The sequence below is a fragment of the Equus przewalskii genome, chromosome 22, assembly GCF_037783145.1.
Source record: "Equus przewalskii isolate Varuska chromosome 22, EquPr2, whole genome shotgun sequence".
NCBI lineage: Eukaryota > Metazoa > Chordata > Mammalia > Perissodactyla > Equidae > Equus > Equus przewalskii.
The window spans coordinates 33,806,945-33,830,835 of record NC_091852.1 but is presented as its reverse complement, the minus strand read 5'-3'; the positions used below and the strand labels follow the sequence as shown (position 1 = coordinate 33,830,835).

The 23,891-nt window shown below is 35.4% G+C and overlaps 1 protein-coding gene across 13 annotated transcripts in view; it reads right to left on the bottom strand.

The window, feature by feature from the left end:
• Positions 1 to 23,891, bottom strand: part of CCDC171 (coiled-coil domain containing 171) — a 294,601-nt gene that overhangs the window by 208,774 nt on the left and 61,936 nt on the right. For all 13 annotated transcript variants that reach the window (XM_070590719.1, XM_070590726.1, XM_070590716.1 and 10 more), the window contains 3 exons: positions 11,464 to 11,556; positions 7,326 to 7,486; positions 3,242 to 3,380 (listed from right to left, as the gene is read on the bottom strand). In XM_070590719.1, the coding sequence (XP_070446820.1) occupies positions 3,242 to 3,380; positions 7,326 to 7,486; positions 11,464 to 11,556 (393 nt within the window). The remainder of the gene's footprint in view (positions 1 to 3,241; positions 3,381 to 7,325; positions 7,487 to 11,463; positions 11,557 to 23,891) is intronic.

Here is a 23,891-nt window from a genome sequence, read left to right as displayed (position 1 = left end):
CTTCCTGAAGTCATTGCATATTATTAACAACACTTTGATCTCTCTAGTAAACCCAGAGAGGAAAGTGGCTTTAATTTTCTCTTGCAATGCAGCAGAGAAAATAAAGACCAAGACTTGAATAAGAGCCATGACCATGGCCTAAACTAGAAAACAAGCTGTTACCTCAAAGGGAGAGAAAAATTACCTGTAAGTAATTTATGCTTTCCATCTATATTCTATAAAATACTGAGACTACTATGTTCAAAAGAAATATAACTGTGGGAAAGCCATACCAGGGTACACAAGATCTTGGGATGTCATTAAAACAAAGGCTCATTTCCAAAAGCAAAAGATAAAAGCTTCCTCTTGGGTCATTTTCTCTTCAGTCAAAAGCAATTATGAATTCACAGCAAAAATAACAGCCAGATTCTGAGGATGCAGAACTAGAAAAACTCCATTTTTTATGGTTTAAAACTTTTAATTTGACAGATATCTCTTTATAGAGAAATTTTAACCCCCCCACAAAAGCCATTAGTCTATTGAAAAAAAACAATAAAGGAATATGTGCAAGAAAAATATATTTAGGAAAAGTGATGAATTTTTAACAAAAAGAAAAACATTGCACTTACTATTGAAAGAAATAGTATTTTGATTAAATAATTTTTAAACTTCATATTATAGGGGGTAGGCCCTGTAGCCAAGTGGTTAAGTTCATGCACTCAGCTTTGGTGGCTCGGGTTTTCGCCCATTCAGATCCTGGGCCCAGACCTATACTCCATTCATCAAGCCATGCTGAGGTGGCATCCCACCTAGGAGAACTAGAATGACTTACAATTAGGATCTACAACTATATTCTGTGGTTTTGGGGAGGGAAAAAAAATTAAAATTAAATTTCATACTATAGTCAGGTAAAGAGATGGAGAGTAACAGTTCTAATAAGCATAAAATGGAACAAGCTAAAAAAAAGACAATAATAGGGGGAAAAAAAAGGAGGAAAAGAAAACAGAAAGATGGAAGAAAATAAGACCTACAGCCAGGGGTTTAAGAGATGAAAAAATGGAGAGGAATATATAAATACTTAGGTAGAACCATATAAACTGCAAATCACTTAGGTTGCAACCTGCATAAGTTTTCCAAACATCCCATTAGCTCTTCAGCAAAGAACTATTCACAGATCTGCAACTGCTTTTAGTAACGCATCAAGCTTTGAAGAAACAGTCTACAATCTACAGCACTATGATCAAAACAATGGTGTTCTGATCAACAACAGGATGAGTGCCAAAGACCCAAACAATCAAACAACGGTTGCTAGTGAGCTGCACCTTGCCTTATTTCAGACCTTCCACCAAACTGTAAAAGTTATAAAATAAAAACCTGTTGGCACCAAGTAAATTTTTTAATCAAAAAGCACATACCCTCTGTGGTGAATTAAGCCAGCTTCTTTTATTTTGCATCTAGCCACTGGAGTCCTGGAACGCTCAAATTAGGAAGATTCATGCAACTTATATTGCTGATTGTGTTTTTGCTGTTGCCATCTCAGTTATAACTCTGGCTCACTTTCCAGACTATTGAGTACAGTGTCTAATAAGCAAGCACACCAAACTCAAGACTCAGCTTAATGACTCTGACATGCTTTTCTCCACCACTGATTCATCCTTCAGAACGGGGAGTTCAGAGGTGGGAGGGCCACAGAATTTTGGGTAGCACATAACAGTGAACAGGCACCAGAGTATGCTACACCAAGAGCTCTGAACTTTCTAAAACCCCACATCCAAACTACTCCAACAATAAATTCAACCACAGAGCAAGCAATGATATCAACCCCTGACTCGTAAAACATTGACTATCTTGAGTTGAATGGAGACTGTATATAACATTGGATCATTTGAAACTGATAAAGAGTATAAATTTTATCCCATCATTACCGTTCCATCCCATCGTTACCTTTCTATCTGGGCAGCATTGGTTTGGCCACCTCTTCTTAGTATAACCCACAGTCTCCAGCTTTTTTTGACAAGGAGAAAAAATATTCATTTTCCTCAATAACTGATATCACTGAGTTATGGGCTATAACTGAAAGTAAAGTAGCAAGTCTGTGAGGAAGGTATGTTTGTGGGGAACAAAACAAAGAGGAAATAGGGCATTACTCTACACTTTATGCCCTCCCTGTTGGGGTTTCCAGGAAACTGCAGGAGTATGCTGCATCAACCAAATAAATCCACCCAACAAACGTTTATTGAGCCAAGTACTATAGTGGAAACTTAGAATGTAAAATGAATTAAGTTAACCTCAAAGCATTCACAGTCTCTTGAGAGAGATAATACACATCAGCTTTGGATGATGTAATGATGAAGATGCTAAACTAAGTATTAAAGAAACAAAGTTGGGAAGGGGCAGAATTCTGACTTTAGGTGGATGGGAGAGTAGGGAAAGATGGGAGAGTAGGGAAAGATGGAATGGAGGAAAGCTTCCCAGACTGCAAGATATCAGAGAGGGGCGTCACAGGATATACAGGAATTTGTTCACGGAAAAGAAGAGAAGGAGCATTTCAGCCAATGTGGGTCAAAAAAATGAACAGTGTGAACAAAAGGTGGAAGATATGAAAGTATATAATGTGTTGAGGAAGCCAAGAGTACTCTAATGTGGCTGAAGCAAGACACTCAGTAAACGATGGCAAAAGAAGAAGCTGGAAAAGTTAACATGGAGCCCAAAGAAAACGGCCTTCGATTACATGACAAGCAACTGGACTTTATTCTGAAAGCAACAGGGAAACATCAATGGTTTTTAAATAAAGGGAGAGTGACAAGATCAGATCAGTATTTTAGAAAGATAAATTTGGTGATGGTGTGAAAGCTAGATTATCAGGAAATAGAGATAGAGTGATCAGGTACAAAACGATTACAAAAGGGAGTCTTTGAAATCATTAGACCTATTCATTATAAACCCTGATCCCCCCTTCACCTAGGTAACCTTGTTTTATACACACACACACACAAAAAGAAAAACCCTGAATAAATTTTAAACATTCTATAATTCAGAGTTTTCACTAATTCATTAGTTTTCCCAATTATTCCAAAGAAGAGAGGTTTCATTATGTACATCTTCGTTGTAAGCAGCATCTAAAGTTTTGAAAATTTATATCAATGTTACTAAAATTACTTTCACACTATTATCTCACAGCATGTAGTGAGGAAAAAACCTGTTAAACATCAAATTTGACCCAATAAAGTAATTGCCATAGGGTTTTCTTTTTTATACTTACCATTACAAGCTCTTCCTGCAATTCACTGCAACTTTTTTCATTATACTGGAGTCTCTTTGAAAGGTCTATAATTACTTTCTTCTGTTCCTCGATCTCTTCATTTAGTTTCTTGTTTTGGGAGAAATACTCTCTTTCTAGTCTGAAAAGTTAGAGTGTCAGAGCAGGTTCTTCAAATATGCTTTTATCAAGTCCTATTATACACCTTTAACATAAGTGGCAGATGTACTATATATCACATTTTCAAGCCAAAAGGCTTTTAAAGACCACCTCTCATTTTTTCAAATAAAAAGAACTGCACATTCTTAAATGAAAGACTCTAATAGAATAATATCTCCCCACTTTTGTTAGCAGATATTTGTACCAAGCCCAAGGTTATAAGCTAATAGATTTAGTTATGTTGATTTGGTATCACCATTATCTTTGATGAACAAAACCCACCCATCACAGTTCAGTTAGCTCAGAAACCACCTCAAAACAGAAACCAGTCCCATCAAGTAATTTTCAAATTAAAGTATAACATTAGAAATGGAATAAGTGTTTATTCCTGAAAGTCCATACAAGTGAAACTGGTGTGGTGCTATGGAAAACCCAAAAGCAAGAGTAATCGCAAATCATATTCACTGTAAAAAATATAAATTTCTCTTCAAAGGATTTGCCTTCCTATTTAAATTTTCCTCAAGCTGGTATTAAACTGTATTTACATTCTTGTGTGGATATATGATGAAGGCAGCTTGGAAGTATTTCACTTTAAAATTTGCTGTAGGTAATCCATCGAATGAATAATTTTAATTCAAATTAAAATGTTACCATTATTTTTAATCTGAGGTCTTCCCAGTAAATATAGCAGACCCATTTCCTATGATTTTTAAACTGGAATGCGGGAGATAGGATGATGCAGTATAACCAAATCCACACTACAGTCAGGCCGTAACCAAATAAAGAGCTAATTTTTGAATGGCACATGATCTTACTCTGAACAGTCAACACTCCTTTCTCTACAATGGAACACAGACAATTCTAGTGCCAACCCTTTTGTATATTCCCATTTAGATCAAGGATATTCCAAGGTAGAGTAGCTAAAACTTAAAATAAAAATGTATAGAAGGATTAGACACTAAATTTATATAAATCTCCAGACAGTGGAACTGAACAGCAAAAACAGATCAAAGTAGAGAAAAGATAAGAAAATCAATCCAGGAATCCCAAAATACAAATAATAGAAGTTCCAGAAAGAAAAGGCAAAAGAAAATGGAAGGGAAAAAATCAGCAAAGTAATAATGCAAGAGAATTTCCCAGAAATGAATTACTTGAGTTTCTAAAATTGAAAGAGCTCAATGAGTACGCAGCATGTATGAAAAACAATCCATGCCAGGCCCATCATCATGAAATTTCAGAACACTGAGAACAAAGAGAAGTTGCTGCAGAGTGTCCAGAGAATACGGAAATTCATATATATTATTATTTTATCATGTGTTATAATGTAATATGAGTAAACCATTTCTAGATAGTCGCCTGTTTCCAGACTTGGTGGCCACTCTGCACGAGTTTCCAGAGGAAAACATGGGCCACATACAAAAGATCAGGAATCAAATGACTTCAGACTTCTTGACACTAGAACTGAATGAATAACCAGTGAAGTACGAAAGAAGGTAGAGATCGAAAAAAGACATTTTCAGTATGTAAGTTTTAAAATTTTTCCTCTGATGTGGACTTTCTCAAGAAGCTACTTGGAGTAAATCAAACAAGAAAGAAGGCACAAAATCAGCAAACAAGAGATCCAATATTGAAGAGAAGTAGAGGAAATTCCAAGGATGATGGTGAAGGGAAGTCCCAGGATGACTGAAAAGGGAGCCTAAATAACAATTTATCCAGCATGGAGATAATGGAGAAAGGAGTCCAGGAGGGATGACTCTTAGACAAAACTTACATACGACAGACTTTCTGAGGTGTAGCAACATAATTAGAGATTTTCAGTTCTGTCAGAGAGTTTAAGAATAACTCAAAGATTGGTGCACATAAACTAATACAATTTAAAAATGAAACAATTATTAACTATTCATTCCTTTGATGATTCAGCAAATCTTCAGTTAGCAGCTCTTCTGTGCCAGGCACTATTCTAGGCATTGGGAGACAGCAACGAGCAAAACAAAGTTCCTCTCCACATCAGAAAACAGACAATAAACAACAAAGAATATAATAAAATGTGCTATAAAGAAAAATAAAGATGAGTTACCCAAAAAAAGTGGTTAGTTGGTGATAATTGGAATGCAAAACTTGAGTAAAATTTTTCAAGCACCAAAACACAAATAATAGCAAAACAAACTTAAGAAAAAAATTTGCTTTGGGGTCAAATTAGAAGAGCACACAGGTTAAAATCTTAGAATCGTTCACAGGTATCTCAAAGTTCCTCTAGTCCAACCTTTGCAGGACCCTCTTCTTCCTCAATATCCATGGCAGAGAGTCATCCACCCTCGGTTTTGAACTTCCCAATGAGGGAAGCTCACTGGTTTCCCAAAGAAGCCTATTATTTCACTGTTGGAAAAGTGTAATTGTCGGGGGTACAGTCTGACTTCTTTCAGTTTCACTTGTAGGTCCTAATCATTACCTCAGAGCAACAGTAAAGAAGTCTGCACTGTATTCTACATAAAGGCCCTTCAAACATATTTATATATAAATGTGCAAGTTCAAGCAGTGGTTCAAAGAAAGTAAAGGAGGAGAAGGCCTTAGAACAACATTCACAGAATGTCATTTGAGTCACCCTAGAGGAAGCAAGAAAGTTCAGTTCAGAATTACTGGTTTAAAATATTATAAGCATTACTAATAAAGGTAATCATAGTTAGAGTTTTAAATTTTTTCAACTTCAATATTTCAAGTGCCATCTTTATGATTTTTGCCATACTCATAATAATCACTACTACTTAAATAATACTTTTCTTTGACTCACCTCTTTACTTAAATGAAGTATTTTAAAAGGAATCTTTATATTACTGCTATAAATGGAAAACCATTATCTATTTGTCATAAATAGAAACTAACATTAAAAATAAATACATAACTCTAATGTACCAACCTATTATCATGTCATATACTACTAGTGGGAGGCATATCACCCTCTGGGGGGAAATGGTTTAAAATGTCTATTATCGACTTTTTTTTAAACATATTAAAGAATTATAAACTTCTTAAAGCAACCCACAGAACATTCCAGATGAAAGGCTTTTCAATTGAAAAAGGTTAAAATTAGTAGAGTCAGAAAGATCCTGACTCTGCCACCTATTAGCTGTCTGTCCTTACCCTCCTTAAGCCTCAATTTCCACATCTGTAAGCCAGAGATAAAAAGAGGAGCTGCCTCAGGGCCGGCCCGGTAGCACAGTGGTTAAGTGTGCACGTTCCACTTCGGCAGCCCAGGGTTCGCTGGTTTGGATCCCAGGTTCAGACCTGGCACCGCTTGGCAAGCCATGCTGTGGTAGGCGTCCCGCATATAAAGTAGAGGAAGATGGACACGGATGTTAGCTCAGGGCCAGTCTCCCTCAGCAAAAAAAAAAAGGAGGATTGGCTGCAGATGTTAGCTCAGGGCTAATCTTCAAAAAAAAAAAAAAAAAGAGGAGCTGCCTCATAGGGTGTTAAGTAAATTAAATGGACCCATGCAATGCCACGCACAAAGTGAGCCACAATGCATGCTAGCCACTAGGAGCAGTAGTACTCCTACGACTATTATTTCTGCAGTTTGAGAAGATTTGAAACATCTATCTCCACATAGACCATTTTAGGTGGCCTAGAAATCAAGGTCTTTAAAGATACTGTATTACATCAGGAAATATAATATAAAATACATTAATATACTTACTTCCTAGTGTAAGTACTTCATTTTTGAGACTACTTAGAATAGCCATGATACTTCAAAATCCAAAAGAGCATTTCCATATTTACCTATACAGGGAAGTACAGCTATGTTTCATCAAGTCCTTTACCTCCAACCTACCACTGCCATTAACAGGAGTTAGATCTAAAATCCTGCACATTCAGACTTATATAGGTTTCACAACCTCTTGATATTTAGAGAATTTTAAAGTAAAACACTTACAAACTTAGTTTTGCAAAGGTCTCTTGTGCATTATGCTTTTCTCGCTCATAGGCACTTTCAACTTCTTTGAATTCATTCTTGATCATTTCCAAGTCAGCAACAGCTTCTGCTTGGCTGGCCTTTTCTACCTGCAAAGCTCCTTCAAGGTCTCGAATCCGTAACTACCAGATGACAGAGAAGTCAGGAAAGCAAGTAAGGGAATGCTAGCGTCAGTCTCAAACTGAGGAGAGTAACGGATCAACAGCAGGTTATCATTCATCCAAACATTTCTTTCTTTCTGCTTTGGTTTAAAAAGGAAAATAAACAAGACAGTTTATTCTCTTTCTCCACATGCTTAAAGGAAGGGAGGACAAGTGAAAGAATGAAGAGTGAACTGTGCTATGAAAAAGGAGAAGCTGACACAATATACCCCATCCCATCAACGTGCCTCATCCTGACCTACTAATCCATTTGGACACTTCTTTTATAAAACATGACAAATCAAGTGGGTTTTGAAAACTCAAGGGAAGTATTCTTCCTCTCTTATGAGAAACACATTACATGAACATCTTTATAAGCCTAAGAAAGTTAATAGATCTCTTTATTCCTGGAGATTTCTTACTGCAGAAATGTGAAGTTTTATTATCAAATAATAGTATTTGACTAAAATACTTATGGGTGTAGTAATACGACATCTAGAATTTGTTTCAAAATAATCTGGGGGTGGGGAGTGGAGGAGGGCAATAGATAAAACTCAGTTGGTCTGAGGTTGTCTTGAGCCTGAATGATAGGTACACGGCAGGTTCGTTTTACCATTCTCTCTACTTTTGCATATAATTGAAATTTTACATAATAGGATACTTTAAAAACTAGATTCCCTATATACACCAACAGTAGAATAGATAAACAAAGTTCATTCCCATAAAAGAATAACATGTAGCTGTAATCAGGCTACAGAACAGTTTCCAAAAAGGAAGCTCTCTGTGTAGTGTTAATATACTGAAAAGAGGAAGGTCCAGATCATTGTATATCGTATTCTAAGGTTTGGAAAATGAAGTGGAAAAGGTAAGAATAATTAACAGGCAAGAGGGTAGAGCAAGGGGAGGGACAGGAGTGAAAGCAAGAATTCTCCATCGTTTAATATTGTTGTGATTTTTTAACTATGTGGTTATTTTTCCTTCTCAGAAAATTAAGTTAAAAATTTTAAATAGTTTACTAAAGTTCAAAAAAAGAAGGGGAGTAGAAAAAAAATGCTTCACACTAGATAGAAAATGGGATTTAGGACCATAACGGGTTTGAATCCCAGATCTATAAATTAACTTATGTGAACTTGGGCATATTACTAAAACTCCAAAAACCTGAAGTTCCTCATCTGTAACTGGTAAATAACAATAAAAATAATGTACAGACTATATACTTTACAGCATTGCTCCAAAGATCTGAGACAATATTTATTTAATATTAATATTTACTTAATATTAAATATAAATGGATAATATTTATTTAATAAAATTAAATAGGTACTTATTAAGCATTTAATATGTGCCAGGCAATGTGCTAGTACACAAGATGTATACCATAATCATGAAAATATAGATATACAATCTTTGCCCGTGTGGAGCTCACAGTCTTCAGGAGAGGACAGACCACACAGAATGTGGTAGGCGCTCCTGTCACAGAGGCACAACAAAGGGCCTGAAATCAGAGAAAAGCTGTGAACTCTGCATGGGACAACCCTCCCAGGGGATGGCAAAAGACGACCTGAGCTAGGAAAGAGGAACTCGCCAAAAAAATGAAGCCTATGACGATATGAAAATGTTTCACAAATTAATCTATACAGATAACAATCACCAGAATTATTATTTCTAATTATCCAAAAATATTTTGGAATAACTGAAACATTCATTCTTACTCTAAAGTAAGGAAGTAAAATAGATAGGTAGATACAACTTTGTAAATTTTCAAATTTGGTCTTTTAAACTTTTTCTTTGCTGTTTTGTCTAAATCCAATGTTTATAAGTAAAATTATAAATCGAGGAGGGGCTGGCCCCGTGGCCGAGTGGTTAAGTTCGCGCGCTCCGCTGCAGGCGGCCCGGTGTTTTGTTGGTTAGAATCCTGGGCGCGGACATGGCACTGCTCATCAAACCACGCTGAGGCAGCATCCCACATGCCACAACTAGAAGGACCCACAACGAAGAATATACAACTATGTACTGGGGGGGCTTTGGGGAGAAAAAGGAAAAAATTTAAAAAATCTTTAAAAAAAACCTATAAATCGAGGAAACATTTTCTTCTGTCTATACTGCTATCTTCTTTCAGAAAATAAGCATACTCAATCACAAATGATAAACCAATCCAACTGAAATAAAAGTAGACTTCAATTACCGATTTTGAGTCAACTCTTTTGACTCTACTTTCTCCTTTTTATGACACAGCATCCAAACAAATTTAATAACAGAATACTTCTAAAATACACTTAACTAGTTTATGATAAGATGGTGATTAATTACAACTATTTAGTAGTCTCATTTGCTTTTAGACTAGTCTGAAATGAATTTTACTAGGTGTACCTCACTGAAAATACTTGTCAATATTTATAGATATATGATTCAAATACCACTTTTGCTTTTTTCCTAAGTCATAGCACTTAGTTAGATATCAAATATGAATTTTTAACTATATGAGTAAAAATACACATATAATAATTTTCATTTTTATACCTATTAACTATACATTCCCAGTGATATAGCTACAATGAAAAACTTCATTTTGAATTATACTTCTTTCATGAATTTAAAAGTTTAGCCTTATTGCTCATTGATGCCATTTTGGGTGATTCAATTATTTTTTTTTAAAAAAAGCTCAACTTACACTCGTTTGCTTAATATACAGACATACTCAAATACATGAGTCTGAGAATTTTGCAGGTAAAGGGGGCATTTCATTAAAGATAAAAATCAAATACATTTTGTTATAAAATTCTTACAAATTTAGTTGCATCTTATATTAAGACCTGTTTAAACAATAAGGTAAAACTGTAAATTCTATTAATTAACATTTAATATAGAGAAAAAGTCTGAGTCTTAAAAAAAATACAAATTAAATTAAGGAACTTAGACTTACGGAACTTTATGTAAAACTTTATCTACAACATAGGCTGAGGGCAGACTTGGTCCATGGGCTATAGTTTGCCAACCCCCCATTAAAATGCCTTCACTTCTCTTAGAAATTCCTTCTCATTCTCTAAGACATAGGGAAAAGGACACTTTCCTAAGGATGCCTTCATTCAATTCTCCTCTCAGGTTTAATCCCTCTCTTGATTATGTTCCCACAGTATTCCAGTATTTCATATTTCACCTATACATTTATCTACACATAGATGTGGATATATAAATATAGAGAGAGATAGTATTTCTGGTAATGGAAGGTAAGTCCCAAAAGGAGCTCATTCGCCTTTTTATCTTCAGCTCTTAATATAATCTTAGGTGATATGCACAGGATATACACTCAATAAATGAAAGTGCATTTTTTTAAGATTTTATTTTTTTCCTTTTTCTCCCCAAAGCCCCCCAGTACATAGTTGTATATTCTTAGTCGTGTGTCCTTCCAGCTGTGGCATATGGGATGCTGCCTCAGCATGGCCTGATGAGCAGTGCCATGTCCACGCCCAGGATTCGAACCGGCGAGACCCTGGGCAGCCGCAGCAGAGCGCGCAAACTTAACCACTCAGCCACGGGGCTGGCCCCTGAAGGTGCATATTTTTTAAATGTTTTCAAAAAGAAATTCATCCCGTGGCTGTTGATAAAAAGAATACTCTGATCAGCTAATCTTTCTGTAACCGGGCAGATGGTAAACATTTTGGACTTGGCAGGTCTTAGGGTCTCTGTCACAACTACTCCACTTTGCCACCATAGCACAAAAGCAGCCACAGATGAGACAAAACTCCACAAGAACAGGCCGTGGGTGAGACATGGCCTGTGGGCTGTAGTGTGCCAACTCCTCTAATACATCAAAGATTCTCCTCAACTACATCCCTACAGGAAATCGTGTCTTAACAATATGCCACCCATTCTAAACGAAAACCTTAGTTCTCGGAACATAAGGCTGTTTTTCCCCAGCTTAATAAAGCCCACACAAAAAATGTTTGTTTACATTTTACCTGAATAATTTCAGAATTAAATTTTGATTCCAAATGTGCTGCTCTTTCTGCTTCAATATTTTCTTCTAATTTCCTCACTCTTAGAGTAGTTGCCTGAAAACAAATTAAAAGTTAAAACTCATAAACATTGGTATTTAAAGTGGACATGGATCACTATATTCCCAAATAGCTACTAATACTTTAGATTACCATAGCCTCATTTTTTTCACTTTGTAGGAGTGTAAAAGTCATGTAAAAAAATCAGGTAAAAACCATACTCGGGAAGAACACTCCAGAGCTTGCTTTCTTTTTCTTTTTTATTGAGGTACAATTTACATATAATAAACTATATATATTGAAAGTGTATAATTTGATACGTTTTGAGATATATATATACATGCACGAAATCATTGCCACAACCAAGATAGGAAATGTTTCCATTAGCCCTAAAAGATTCCTTGTCTCCCTTGGTAACTCCTTCATCCGGCCCACACCACCCCACCACTATCCCCAAGGAACCACCAATCTGGTTTTTGTCACTATGGATCAGTTTGCATTTTCTCCAATTTTATATAAATTGAATCATACAATGTGTACTCTTTATCGCTTGGCCTCTTTCTCCCAGCATGATTATTCCGAGATTCATCCACGCAGTTGCACGTATCCATAGTTCACTCCTTTTTATTGTTAAAGTGTCCCACTGTGTGGATACACCACGCTGGTTTATCTATTCACCTGTTGATGGACATGTGAGTTGCATCCAGTTTGGGCTATTACAAATAAAACTGCTATGAGCATTTGTGTACAAGTCTTTTATGGACAAACACTTTCATTTCTCTGGAGTAAATAGTGAAGGGTAGAATGACCGGGTCAAATAGTATGTTTTATGTTTAAAGTTTAATGTTTTATGAAACTGAAAAACTGTTTTCCAAATTACTTCCAATTTTATGCATCCTCACTAACGCTTGCCATGGTCATTTTTGGTTTTTTCTGTTTTTGTTTTTTGGGGGTTTTTAGACATTCAAATAGGCACATAACGGTATCTCATTTTAGTTTCAATTTGCATTTCCCTAATGACTAACGACATTAAGCATCTTTTCATGTTATTTATTACCCATCTGCATATCTTCTTTGGTGAAGTATCTCCTCAAACCTCTTCTCCATTTTTTAAATTGGGTTGTTTGTTTTTTATTATTGAGTTTTGCGAGTTCATTATATAATCTAGATACGAGTCATTTGTTGGATATGTGATTTGCAAATATTTACTCCCAGTCTACAGCTTGTCTTTTCATTCTCTTAAGAGTGTTTTTCACAAAGCAAAAGGTTCACTAAGATAACATTTAACATATTAAGTTTTCAGGCAAGAGTCCACTTCTGGCCAGAAGCAGAAATCAAGAGCTTTATTTCTGAATGCCATTTTTGTTGAGAAAATGCAACCCTGGGAAGCACTGGCTTCCTAGTCCCAAAGAGGGAACTGGTCATCACCAAAAGCCTATTAGGGTCTGGGCAGGAAGGGTTATGGCAACACCACCTGCACATGTCTCAAGATACCAGCAGCAAAGAACAGCCATGCTGAGAGTCCTGTCAAATACAGACAGTGGGATAGTGACGGAGAAAGACATTACTAATCTGATTTTCTTTCCTAGCTAAAATTTGGGCAAGAAATAAGTTTCTATTCATTATGTTTATTCTATCATTTAGCCTAAGGTGAAGCTTTTTTTAAACGCTCAATTTGATTAATTTGATTTTTTCCCTTTTTCTCTCACCATTTCTTTTTGTTTACAGACAGAGATGGTAATGGATCATAACAAGAAGGGGCATAAATTAAAAGCCGGATAATCCACAAACTAATCAAGCAGTCTATAAATAAGTAAGAAAAGACTACACTTTTCTTTGAGCAAAGTAATTCCCGTAACTTCTGTTAGGGTGCAGAGCATAAACACAGATATCTCTTCTTCTCTAGAGGCCTCTTCAGATATCACTTGCTACTAATGGCCTTCATAGTCAAGAAGCAACTCTTCTTAGGGACTTAACCACTTTGCGTTTCACAAACATGAAACCCAAAAAATATTTTTTACACTGAACTATTTGCTTTATTTAGATTGTGCAATCCTGTCAATCATAGTTCTTAACGAGTTAATACACTAGAAAAGATCTTTTTCCAGAGGGCAGATAAAGCAGTAAGTCCAAATATGATCCTTTTGGGTCTAAAGATAATTTAAATCCAAAAGAATAAGTTGATACTTTAAGTATAATCTCTTTGAAGGTAAAATCTGATATTTATATCCACTGAAAGAAGAAACTAGCACATATTCATAGTTTAGTCTGAAGACTCAAGACATTCAGAAAAACCGGAAATGAGGAAATTTGGATATTTAATACTAAGAGATTTTAATTACTTTTTTATGTGTGATAACAATTGGTATTATTTAAAACTCCTAGCTTTTTAAAATACATACTAAAGTGTTCACGGATGAAATTATATGATGCCTGGATTTGTTTTAAAATCATCAAAGCTGAGAGTTATAAGTAAGGGGTTGGTTCCCGAAAGAATATTGGCCATAAGTTGATAGCTGTTGAAGCTGAGTGATAGGCACAGAGAGTTATTATAGTGTTCGTTCTACTTTCATGTGTCATTGAAATTTTCCATATTGAAAATTTTTCTTTTTAAGATTTTATTTTTCCTTTTTCTCCTCGAAGCCCTCTGATACACAGTTGTATATTTTTAGTTGTGGGTCCTTCTAGTTGTGGCATGTGGGATGCTGCCTCAGCATGGCTTGATGAGTGGTGCCATGTCCGCGCCCAGGATCTGGACCAGCGACACCCTGGGCCACTGAAACGGAGTGCATGAACTTAACCACTCGGCCACAGAGCCAGCCAATGAAAATTTTTTTTAAACAGCAATGAAAGCAAAGTATTAAGGTTAATGAGAAAGTATGGTGCTGGTATCATTATTTACCCAACAAAATTATATTTTGACAACAAAAGATTATTAGAATAAATTAAGCCATTTATACCTAAACAGCAAAAGTAAATGGGAAGGTGGGAGTTTAAATCAATCAATTCCTACCTATATTGTTGAAATATTAAGATAAATCAAAGAAAATATTCCCTTCATACTCACTTTCATCTTTCTCAGGACATGTTTCACACCAAATATTAATCCCATAGGATGTTATTAGCTATTATACAAAAAAGCAATTTCATCATCATAAGCATGTGAGAAACAAAGGACTAAAGCCAAACAATTTTCTTTACTAAAGGACTTCTCGAAAAGTCAACATGACAATCCTGAGAAAGAAGAACAAAGTTGGAAGAGTCACATTTCCTGATTTCAAAACTACTACAAAGCTACAGTAATCAAAACAGTGTGAAACTAGCATAAGGAAAGACATATAGATTCACAGAAAAGAACTGAGAGTCCAAAAATAAACCCAGGCATCAGTGGTCAATTGATTTTTGACAAGGGTGCCAAGACCACTGAATGAGAAAGAATCATTTTTCCATTAAATGGTACTGAGACAACCGAATATACACATGCAAAAGAATAATCTGGACCCCTACTTCACATCACATATAAAGATGAATTCAAAATGGATCAATGACCTAAACAAAAGAGCTAAAACCATGACACTATCAGAAGAAAATACAGGGGTGAATATTCATGACCTCAGATTTGGCAACAGATTCTGAGATATGACACCAAAAGCAGGGACCACAAAAGAAAAAATAGGGGCCGGCCCAGTGGTGCAGCAGTTAAGTGCACACATTCTGCCTCAGCGGCCCGGGGTTCAGCAGTTCGGATCCCAGGTGTGGACATGGCACCGCTCGGCAAGCCATGCTGTGGTAGGCGTCACACATATAAAGTAGAGGAAGATGAGCAAGGATGTTAGCTCAGGGCCAGTCCTCCTCAGCAAAAACAGGAGAATTGGCAGCAGATGTTAGCTCAGGGCTAATCTTCCTCAAAATAAATAAATAAATAATAAAATAAAAAACAGATACATTGGACTTCATCAAAATTTTAAACTTCTCAGCATCAAAGAACATTATGAAGAAAGTGAAAAGACAACCTAGAGAATGGGAGAAAATATTTACAAATCATATATCTGATAAGGATTTAGTATCCAGAATATATAAAGAACTCTTACAACAAAAGACAGACAAATCAATTTTAAAGATGGGTAAAGGGCTTGAATAAAAATTTCTCCAAAGAAGATAAGCAAATGGCCTATAAGTATGTGAAATGATGCTCAACATCATTAGACATTAGGGAAACGCAGATCAAAGCCACAAAGAGATACGTCTTCATGCCCATTGTGATGGCTATAATTTTAAAAATGGAAAATAATAAGCATTGGTGAGGATGTAGAGAAATTGGAAATCTCATACACTACTGATGGGAATGTAAAATGGTACCACCACTATGGAAAACAATTTGGCAGTTTCTCAAAAAGTTAAACAGAGTTACCATACAATCCAGCAATTCCACTCCTGTTTATATACCCAAGAGAAAAACATGTTCAAACAAAAACTTATACACAAATGTTCATAGTGGCGTTTTTCATAATATCCAAACACTGGAAACGACCCAAATATCCATCAACTGATGAATGGATACACAAAATGTGTTATATCCATACAACAAAATATTATTCAGCCATAAAAAGGAATTAAGTACCAATATATGCTACAATATAGATGAACCTTGAAAATATGTTAAGTGAAAAAATCAGACACAAAACACCACATATTGTATGATTTCATTTATATGAAATGTCCAGAATAGGCAAATCCATAGAGACAGAAAGTGTGTTAATGGTTGCCACTAGCTAGATGGAAGGAGGAATGAGTACTGACCGCCAATGGGCATGAAGTTTCTTACTGGGGTGATAAGAACGTCCTGGAATTTGATAGTGGTAATGGTTGCACAACTTTGTAAATATACTAAAACACACTGAATTGTATAAATGGGTGAATTTTATGATATATGAAGCACATCTCAATGAAAAATTTTTTTAAAATCCCTGAGTGGAAGAACCAAAGACAATGTCAAAGAAGTGACACTCACCTAAGTCAAGCTTCTTGATTTGTGAAAAAAATTTCCCTCTAAATGCTGACTTTGAATTCTTAGAACAAGGGACCCCCATGGGTTGCAGGTATGAACCATGGTGCATACTATACCAGAGAAATTCTTATGTTGAGCCAGATTAAAATGAGCATTACCCTAGGTAGTCCGAACACTAGTTAAAAAAAAAAAAAAAAGTTTATGTAAATGCCACAAGATGAAGTTCCTATCCTTAAAGAATTAGGCAACTTTCTCAGCATTCCGGCGCTCATTTTAGACTCCATAAGTCAGAAGTCTAACCAGTCACAACGAAATAGCCCACAGACAATTGAGAAAAAGGATCAAAACAAGCAAAACGCTAATAAAGGGCAGTTATAGGGAAGAAACTAGGCTGATAATGTTAATATGTATTTTTTCAGATTCCAAAAAGCATATGTGTAAGCTTCTCTATCAAAATAATACTCTTATATTTTATTAAAATGCAAACTATTCAGTGATTCTAAGATAAAAGAATCAACAATTCAAGTCTTCTTTCCATTTCTAATGTATATGTTATGTCATATTAATTAATTATCTGATTTTCACTCTAAAAGTCAAGAAGAGGTTCTATTTTTCCTGCCTAGACCAAAATCAAATAGGTTGAAATAATAAACCAGAGATCACATCTTTATTTTCATACCCTCTTGTTTTAAATGAAATGTCCAGAAGAAAACAAATTTATAAACGGTTTATTATTACTAAAAGTATCAATTAATCAGAAAGGACAGCAAAAAAAATCTTCAAATCTTTAAACAAACTCCTTCCAAGAGTGGGCTTTGTTGCTAGACATAATTAAATGAAAGCCCTCGTAATACATCTATCTTTTAAACTTTTCGTCTGGTGAATTAATTCTTACATCCAGCAGAGGGTGCTAGAGGAACATCAACATGCTGTTCACAGAATTTGTTTTCCGGTAAGACTGCCTAAGAGAACTAGCACAACCATCACAAACTGTCTCATTAGGATCCAATCCCAATATAATCAACAAAACAAGGGCAGGAAACACAACAGAATTCAGATCAAAATACAAAATCCAGCACAAATTCATATGTACCACAGATCAATTTAACTATATACAAGTTTGCCTGTAAGGCAAGTATTACGTGTCCGCTCCCTAAGATGATGAACAGCAGAGTTCTTCATGTAACACAAAATGATCCCAGATTTTATCCTTTATTAGACGGTTGTCATGTCCTTCTCTACCGCAATACACTGCCAAGAGATTTTTATTTCGGTAAATACTACGTGTTCATTGTACCTTTTTTTTAATTTATGACTTAAATCACATTAAGCTCAATTAGATAATCCACTCGAGAAAAGTGAGTGTTCATTCTTTGAAGAAGGTAATATAGAGACGGATGGGTCGTGTCCAACTCTGGTACGTGCTATTTTATCACAACTCGGGCCATGAGCTGCCAACTCCAGTTCAGCAGCAGAACTGAAAATGCAGACGCAGACCACCTCTGTTCTCCCCAGCACTGGTGCTCCCATGGCTTCCACGGCCTGCTGCAAAAGTTTCACAGACGTTATGAAAACGTGTGTACAACAAATCTGCTGAAAGACTGGGCAAAAACAGCTCCTGCTACATCCTTTCCTCCTTAAATAGAATATATCCAGCTCAGAGGTATACATGAACTTAAAGGAATTAACCAAACAGAAAAACTTGGATACATGCAATTTAGCCCACTAAACTGGCTATCAAGAGAACAGGGGAGGAAACATCACGCAAGTACACACGAGTGAGAGATTTCTCAGCAGTGAGTTATATAGCACTGTTTCCAAAACGGGTGCACAAAGTTTACCCCAGAATATCAACAGCTGTGTAAATAGAAAGCGGCTGTTTATTTTTTTTTCCAGATTTCATCACCTGATATTTCCCATTAATGGACACTTTCACAAGTAACCAATATAGTAATAATTCAGCTTCAAAAAGATGATTCTAACAAACTGAATCATCATAAACTGATTAATTCTATAACGGTTACTTTAGTGGTAAGTATACTTTGTTATATGTGAGTGGCCATAAATAATTTATTATATGTGTATTCACAATTAACCACATACCTATTCCCTACCTGTGTTGGGGGGGAAAAGAGTAGTACTGTACATTGATGTCTTAAACTGAAGATGTCAAAGTACTTTTCATTACCAAAAAAGACATCTTAAAGGGTCAAAGTTTCTAACTATTTGACAAGTATCTGAAAAACAGAAGCACCATAATATCATACCACTTAACTTGAGTCACACATTGTGGAGTCATAATGAAGAACAATCTATGAGTCCTTTTTTTTTTTTGAGGAAGATTAGCCCTGAGCTAACATCTGCTGCCAATCCTCCTCTTTTTGCTGAGGAAGACTGGCCTTGAGCTAACATCCGCGCCCATCTTCCTCTACTTTATACGTGGGACGCCTACCACAGCATGGCGTGTCAACCAGTGCCATGTCCACACCCGGGATCCAAACCGGCGAACCTCGGGCCACCAAAGCGGAAAGTGTGCACTTAACCACCGCACCACCAGGCCAGCCCCTATGAGTCCTTTACTATTTATCATCCTTGTCCTAATCAAAGAATTTGAAAAGTAATGTTATTATTCAATTAGTCTGACTTTTAATATGGGCTCTTTTTTTTTTAAGTAAGCACTCATATTGCTGAGTGTCATGTCTACACGAAAGAGTGTACTTATATTAAGGTCATTAATGATATCAATCCTACAATTGAATACTAATATTTTACAGTTCTCAAAGGAGTTTCATATGTATTTTGTCATTTGACACAAGAGTATGGTATGTTTTACAATACAATATAGTACATAATATTTTCAATCTTTAAGGCATCTGATTTGAAGATTTGGCTTTTTTTAAGTAGCTCTCTTACTTTGCATGTAGGCAGCACACTATGTGAGAAAAACAACTCTAGTCAGAGGCAAAATTAATCCTTTTGTGACTCAGAACATGGGAACTGCTGGATTTCTACCCAGAAATCCAAACATGTTATATTTATTCCTAACCCCATTAAGTGAATGCTACTTTATAAAAACACTTACAAGATTATTTTTTAAAAAAAGGAACAAGTTTGCATCTTTTCATGATAATCTCATTGATATTTACTTTACTAGATATGCCAACCAAAAAGGAAAATGGGACATTTAAAGAGCACCTACCATATGCCAGAGACCATGCTAAGTCCTCACCCTTTAATATAAGGCCAGAGGGGTGCTGACACATCTATAAGCATTTCCACTGTAAGTAAGGAAGAGAAGACCTTTGTCGTGGATGAAGACTGAATTGCCTCTAAGGGACACTCCTTATATTTCTCTGCTATGAATTACAGTTCATTTGCAACTATTTCATTGATAGCCAAATCATACTTGTTTTCCAGAATCCTCCAGATTACTTTACATAAACTGGCTAACTTAAAGTGTTCCTCACTCTAAAATTACACAGCAGATTCAAGCAACAGCTGAATATACAAATATTCAGAGTTCTCTGTGCAGTCATGCTGACCATGGTTAACTGTGCAGTTTCAGGAGAGGAACCTCAGGGTTAGTCACCGAGGATGGCAAAACAATCAGAGGCTTAACGCATTCAGAACAGGCAGATGAAGGCAACAAGATGACTATAGGAAACAAAATTGGAGAACATAGCAATTATTTTTATTCACAAGGAATGCACAATGAAGCATATCACTCAAATTATTAAGCAGTTTAAAGGGAAAAAAGTTATTACTTGTAGGTATACTGAAAGAAACCACAGATAATGGAAATAGGAAACTTCAGGAACATAATTTATAGGCCACAAATTCTGAGTAGCAGGGTAATAAATTAACTTAGCATCCTTAAAAATCACCTTTACCTTTTCTGGCAACAAAAGCTTCAGTATTTAACAAATTTTTTAATGAACTTCCAATTTTAAAATCCATTATGAATATAAATACAAAAATGTATAAGACTTACAAGCATAATTGTATAACCCAGGTAATTTCATCATTTACCTACTTTATAGTGAGTAATCAACAAAAATAGGTGTTTAAAAATAATTCCTACAATCACATGATGACTTTAAAAAGATGAGACATATGAGCTGGCCTTTATGGACAATATGAAAAGTGAGATTCATTTTTCTTTTCCTTTTTCACTTGAGTGTAGAATATGTGTAGAGAAAAGGCTATATTCTACCCTTTTTATGTTACTATAATATAGAAAATGACTGACAGAAGCAATTCAGAATTTATTTGCAAAGACTGTTCTCTCTCCACTGTAATCTTCACAAGATCCTTCAGTTCTCTCGGAATTAGGTTTGCATCTTCTCTTTTCTCTTTTCTTATTGAGTTAAGCTTATTTCCCATGATAAAAAAAAAATTCCTCTAGTTGCAAAGAGGTTTATAAAAGCCATGGATATTTCTTTTTCCAGTTCACTTTTCCCCTGGTTCTGTGGTATCTAGCACCACATTTAGAAAATTGGATTGGGAGTTGGTTTTTTCTTTTAATCTAAGAAACTATTGATCCATGTTAAGATGATTAAGCCACACAATGGTATATAGCTTATCAGATTGAAAAATATATATATATGTAAACTTCTTTGGCTCAGGCACATGAAGAAATCTGCTTTTCATGAAATGCAACTGTTAAAAAGCTTCACTAAAATTTAAAACATTTATTAGGCTAAATGTCTACTATATTAGTTGCTTTAGAATGATATTACTGACATTAAATAATGTGTTATATTAAATTAAAATTTTAACAATTTTCCTCTTTATTATTATATTACATTAATCTTTTAAAAAATACTACTGACAATTACTTAAGTACCTAGAATTACTAGTAGTTAATGTCTCCAAAATTGAACATAAAATTAGCATAAAATACTCTCTAGAAATTCATCTTCTCCTTCATTGTGTCATCTTCTGTTCAAATAGCAAATACAAAAATACACTCACTTAAATACAAAGCAAAATTTTTAAAGGTGTCTAAATATGAAGAAGCATAGATAAGTCAGAGGACTATGTTTGTCCACTTATAAAATTCTTATAAGTTGAACAAAAATAGAGACTACCTGGACTAACCTCAAAGCTTCAAATTCTCCAAAAGTAGAGACCTGGTCTTACAAAAGTACTCACAGAGTAGCTAAGAAAAACTACAAAGTTAAGACTAGTCTAAAACAATTATATACATACCACATCAATCAATAAAAAAAGAAATTGAGGCAGGTAAGTATTTACAATGAAAAAGTCAATACTGAGTTATCCAAAAACAAATCCGAAAGTTTAGGCATTAGACATTTCCTCAATTGAGTCAAAATGGGCTTACCAAGAAACTTATCAACATGGGCTTATCAACAAAAAAGAAATCACTGTTACCTAGTACTTCTTCATACCTATAAGTCAATTAAAGCGTTTTTAGTGATGATCATAGAGTTTTACATCATCCTTAAAGTGACTTCTAAAGGATTTTCTAAAATTCTAAGTATATTCAGAACTTTAACTCTATTCTAATCCTTTTTTAGTAGGCCATTCACAAACCACATAATGTTAAAAAAAAATGATGACATAAAATATGATATATTCCTGAATTTACTGGCCTGAAAAAATGTTCGGCACAAGTGACAAATAAGCTAAAAATATTACCTAGAAGATAATTTCATTTTTATTTATCTAACATTATATAAAATTAGACCATGTGTGGTAAAAGTATGAGTAATTTTTTTACCAAGTTCATATTTGGCATTATTACTGAGAGTTCCTATATAAGCCACACACAATTTCCCCTATTATTAACAACTTACATTCATATGGTACAAATAACCCATTAAGAAACAGACAATGGATCTGAATAGATATTTCTCCAACAATATACAAATGGCTAATAAGCACAAGAAATGACACTCAAAATCATTAGTCATTAGAGAACTGCAAAGCAAAACCACATCAGATACCATTACTCACCTACTAGAGTGGCTATAGTCAAAAAGACTGACAATAACAAGTTTTGGTGAGGATCTGGAGAAATTAGAACCCTCATACATCAGTAGTGGGAATGTAGAATGGTGCCACCACTGTGTAAAATAGTCTGACAGTTCTTCAAAAAGTTAAACATAGAGTTACCATATGACCCAGCAATTCACTCCTAAGTATATACCCAAGAGAACTGAAAACACGTCCACACAAAAACTTGTACACAAATGTTCATAGAAGCATTATTCATAAAAGCCAAAAAGCGGAAACAACACAAATGTCTATCAACTGATGAATGGATATACAAAATGTTGTATATAATACAATGGAATATTATTCGGTAATAAAAAGGAATAAACTATTGATACATGATACAACAAAGATGAATCCTGAAAATATCATGCTAAGTGAAGAAAAAGTCAATCACAAAAGACCACATACTGCATGATTCCATTAATAGGAAAAGTCCAGAATACACAAATCTATAGAAGCAGAAAGTAGATGAATGGTTGCTGAGGACTGACAGGGATGGGGAACAGGAGAGTCATGGCTAGTGGGTATGAGGTTTCTTACTGAGGTGATGAAAAAACATTCTAAAATTGATTGTGGTCATAGTTGCACAACTCTGTGAACATTCTAAAAGTCACTGAACTGCACACTATAAGTGAGTGAATTTGTGCATACAAATTATATCGCAATAAAGTCTTTTTAAATATCACCAGTATGAGAAATTAACCTTCCAAGCATCCACCTCCACCCCAACTAGCCAAACAACTATCCCTCCCTAATCACTACACAAACTGGAGGTTTATTATCTGGAGAACGTGAATCTAAAGCAGAGGCTGAACATAGGGATACATGGGGTGGGGAGGAGGGGGGGCGTGCAAGACTGAAACCAGAAAAAAGTCTGCATTCTGAAGATACCCAGATTCTTCCTCCATTTTCGGATCACTCTTTGCAGAAACTAAAGAAACAACAGAGAAAAGATCTATAGATTGTAACATTTCAAAATGTCCCAGTGAATATTTGGCACATCGCCTTATGATCCTACAGTGAGGCTTCCCTAAGACCAATACTCATATATTCAACTGCCAACCCAACAGCTCCACTTGGATGTCTAGTGGGCATGTCAAATTTAGCATATCTAAAACCTAACTCCTGATCCCTCCCAAATCTACCCCACATGCAGTCTTTGCCAGTGACTAAATGGTAATGCCATTCACCCATATGTTCAAGCCAAAATCTTTGGCATTATCCTTTACTCCCTTTCTTCCCTCTCACAAGCCAGGTCCAATTAATCCACAAATCCTATTGGTTCTATCTTCTAAAATACATACAAAACTGACCACCTCCTCTACCACTACCTTGGTCTAAAATACCATAATCTGTCATCTAG